Raw genomic sequence first — 2,665 nt, forward strand, 5'->3', positions numbered from 1 at the left:
TTCTTACCTGCTTCTTGTTTGCTGATGAAACCACAAAAACTCCTAACAGCTGTAGGTGTGCATGTATTAGAGGTAGATTCATTTTTGCTTTCTTTCCTGGGTGGAAGTAGCCTCTGTTCTTAGGCTACCAACTTGCACATTCTCTGTCTGAAAGCAGTTTTCATTTTTATGAAATGAAAAACTTGATAAGAAGGCGGCTAAAACTCTGTCATTTTTTCACTTTCCAGATATGAGAAATGAGTGTTGGACGCAGAAGACTAAAGCTGCTGGGAATTCTGATGATGGTAAACATTTTTATTTATGTGATTGTGGAAGTCTCAAAAAGTGACAGCGAAGAGAAGAATGCAGAAGGTCGCGTTATTATACCACGCAGCAGATTCTGGAAAAAATATACTCCTCACAAAGCTTATTGGAACAAACAGCAGCAGAAGCTCGAACTGCTGTACAACCCTATTCTGACCTTGCTTTCCAATATGACTGTGGAAGAGAACTTAGTTGCTAACGCGAGTGTTCTCAATTCCTGTGACCCCGACCCATGGGTACCTAAGGAGGTTAGTGACTTTGGAAACTTGCCGGACAGATTCAAAGACTTTCTACTTTATCTGAGATGTAGAAATTACTCATTGTTAATGGATCAGCCAAACAAGTGCAAACATAAACCTTTTCTGCTGCTGGCTATTAAGTCACTTACACCCCATTTTGACAGGAGGCAAGCAATCAGGGAATCCTGGGGCAAGGAAATAAAATCAGGGGATGTGACAGTCAGAAGGGTTTTCTTACTTGGACAGACCCCACCAGAGGATAATTTTCCCGATCTTTCGGACATGATAAAATTTGAGAGTGAAACCCACAAGGACATTCTCCTCTGGAACTATAGAGACACTTTCTTCAATTTAACTCTGAAAGAGGTGCTGTTTCTTAAGTGGGTCAGCAGCAGTTGCGCAGATGTCCAGTTTATTTTTAAGGGCGATGATGATGTGTTTGTGAATACCCATCAGATCCTGGATTACTTGAAGAGCTTATCAAAGGAGAAAGCCAAAGACTTATTTGTAGGTGATGTGATCAAAGATGCTGGACCTCACAGAGAAAAAAAATTGAAGTACTACATCCCAGAAAGTGTTTATGAAGGTTCGTATCCTCCATATGCAGGGGGCGGTGGGTTTCTGTACTCTGGTGATTTGGCATTAAGACTGAATAATGTATCTGACCAAGTACTCCTTTACCCTATCGATGATGTTTATACTGGAATGTGCCTTCAGAAGCTTGGGCTTGCTCCAGAAAAACACAAAGGCTTCAAAACATTTGATATCGAAGAGAAATACAGAAATAACATCTGTTCCTACACAAACTTAATGTTAGTACACAGTAGAAAACCTCAAGAAATGATTAAGATTTGGACCCGCTTGCAAGATCCACACTTAAATTGTTAAAATAACGTGCTTAAGTGTCTTAAGTCCAGATAGCTTTCCAGGTTTGGGTCTGGCTTCCTTGGTGGACTGCTGAAGCTCTGTTTAATTTTCTCTGTAAACTTTTTCCTGTACTTTTGAAAATGAGAATAATACTAAAATTTTAGAGGATGGCTTGAAGACTTGGTCCTGACTTTTCCACTGTCCTGGTGGTCATTATGTTTCAATATTTGTGTTAAATTACTTTTAGAAAGGACTTCAAGGATGTGACTAGCTGTCAGTGACTGGTTAGCTGTCTTGGTAACAGGGACTGCCGACTGCAATGCATCTTTCATTAATTGTGGTGGTGGAAGATATTTTTTCCTTGAGTAGTGTTTATGTGTGGGGGTGTGGAAACCACTGTAAATTGAAAATTAACAAATTGGAGGAATGTAGTTTAACTGTGAAACACTCTTGCAAGACTTTATTGGGGTTTTTTTTAATTTTATTTATAGTTTTCTGTCTTTTTTTGCACCCCGGAACAGTATTTTCTCCTTTACTTACGATGTTTTGTGCAAAGCATGCCTGTGTCTGAAGGATTTACCCCTTTTTTACATGTTGTGGTTTGGTTTGGTTTGGGTTTTTTGGTTGTTGGGTTTTTTTGGCTTTTTTTTACCAAAAAAGCATAATAATAATTTGAAACACACCAGCCAAAAATATAAGGAAGAGGAAGAACTGATTTTGTTTGGGGCAGGGCAGTAGGTAGTTAGGTCTGCCCCCTGCCCTAAGCTTACATGAGGTAAAGCTGACCTGTTGCTCATGTTATTTATGTGAAAAGCTACTCTGGTCTCAGTCCTCGTTTTCTCTTTTGGCACTAAATGTGATCAGGTAGCTTGATTTGATGAAAGTAACTGAAATTGCACATTGCTTATGAGAGCATGGTTTGGATCTCCTATGAAGCGATAGCAAATCTCGGATTGTGTGGATCCTAAGAGTTCGGAATGTTGAAGCAAACTTCGAAGTTGCATGATATCTTACGTAAGAGTTCAGTATGTTCTCAAAACTCAGATTTTCTTCTGTGTTCCCACACCTTGCTTCTAAGAATTATTCTAGGTAGTGGTTGCTTCCTTTGTATATGTAGAAGTGCCTGTCTATTTATTGTTCAGATTGAAGACCAAAACATTTTCTTAAATATATTTTGTGTAACATTTTATTTGTATAGTGTTGTCACTCGGATATTTAAATAGAGCATGGTATTTTAAATCTGAGGTGTGTAACAT

General features: G+C 38.8%; 1 protein-coding gene across 1 annotated transcript; it reads left to right on the forward strand.

Moving 5' to 3' along the window:
* Positions 1-236: 236 nt before the first annotated feature.
* B3GNT2 (UDP-GlcNAc:betaGal beta-1,3-N-acetylglucosaminyltransferase 2) lies at positions 237-1,842 on the forward strand. The gene has a single exon (XM_010158029.1). It carries the CDS (start codon positions 237-239, stop codon positions 1,428-1,430), a length of 1,194 nt encoding a protein of 397 aa, XP_010156331.1. The 3' UTR covers positions 1,431-1,842.
* The last annotated feature ends 823 nt before the right edge of the window (positions 1,843-2,665 follow it).

Source organism: Eurypyga helias, unplaced genomic scaffold (genome assembly GCF_000690775.1).
Source record: "Eurypyga helias isolate BGI_N326 unplaced genomic scaffold, ASM69077v1 scaffold21878, whole genome shotgun sequence".
NCBI lineage: Eukaryota > Metazoa > Chordata > Aves > Eurypygiformes > Eurypygidae > Eurypyga > Eurypyga helias.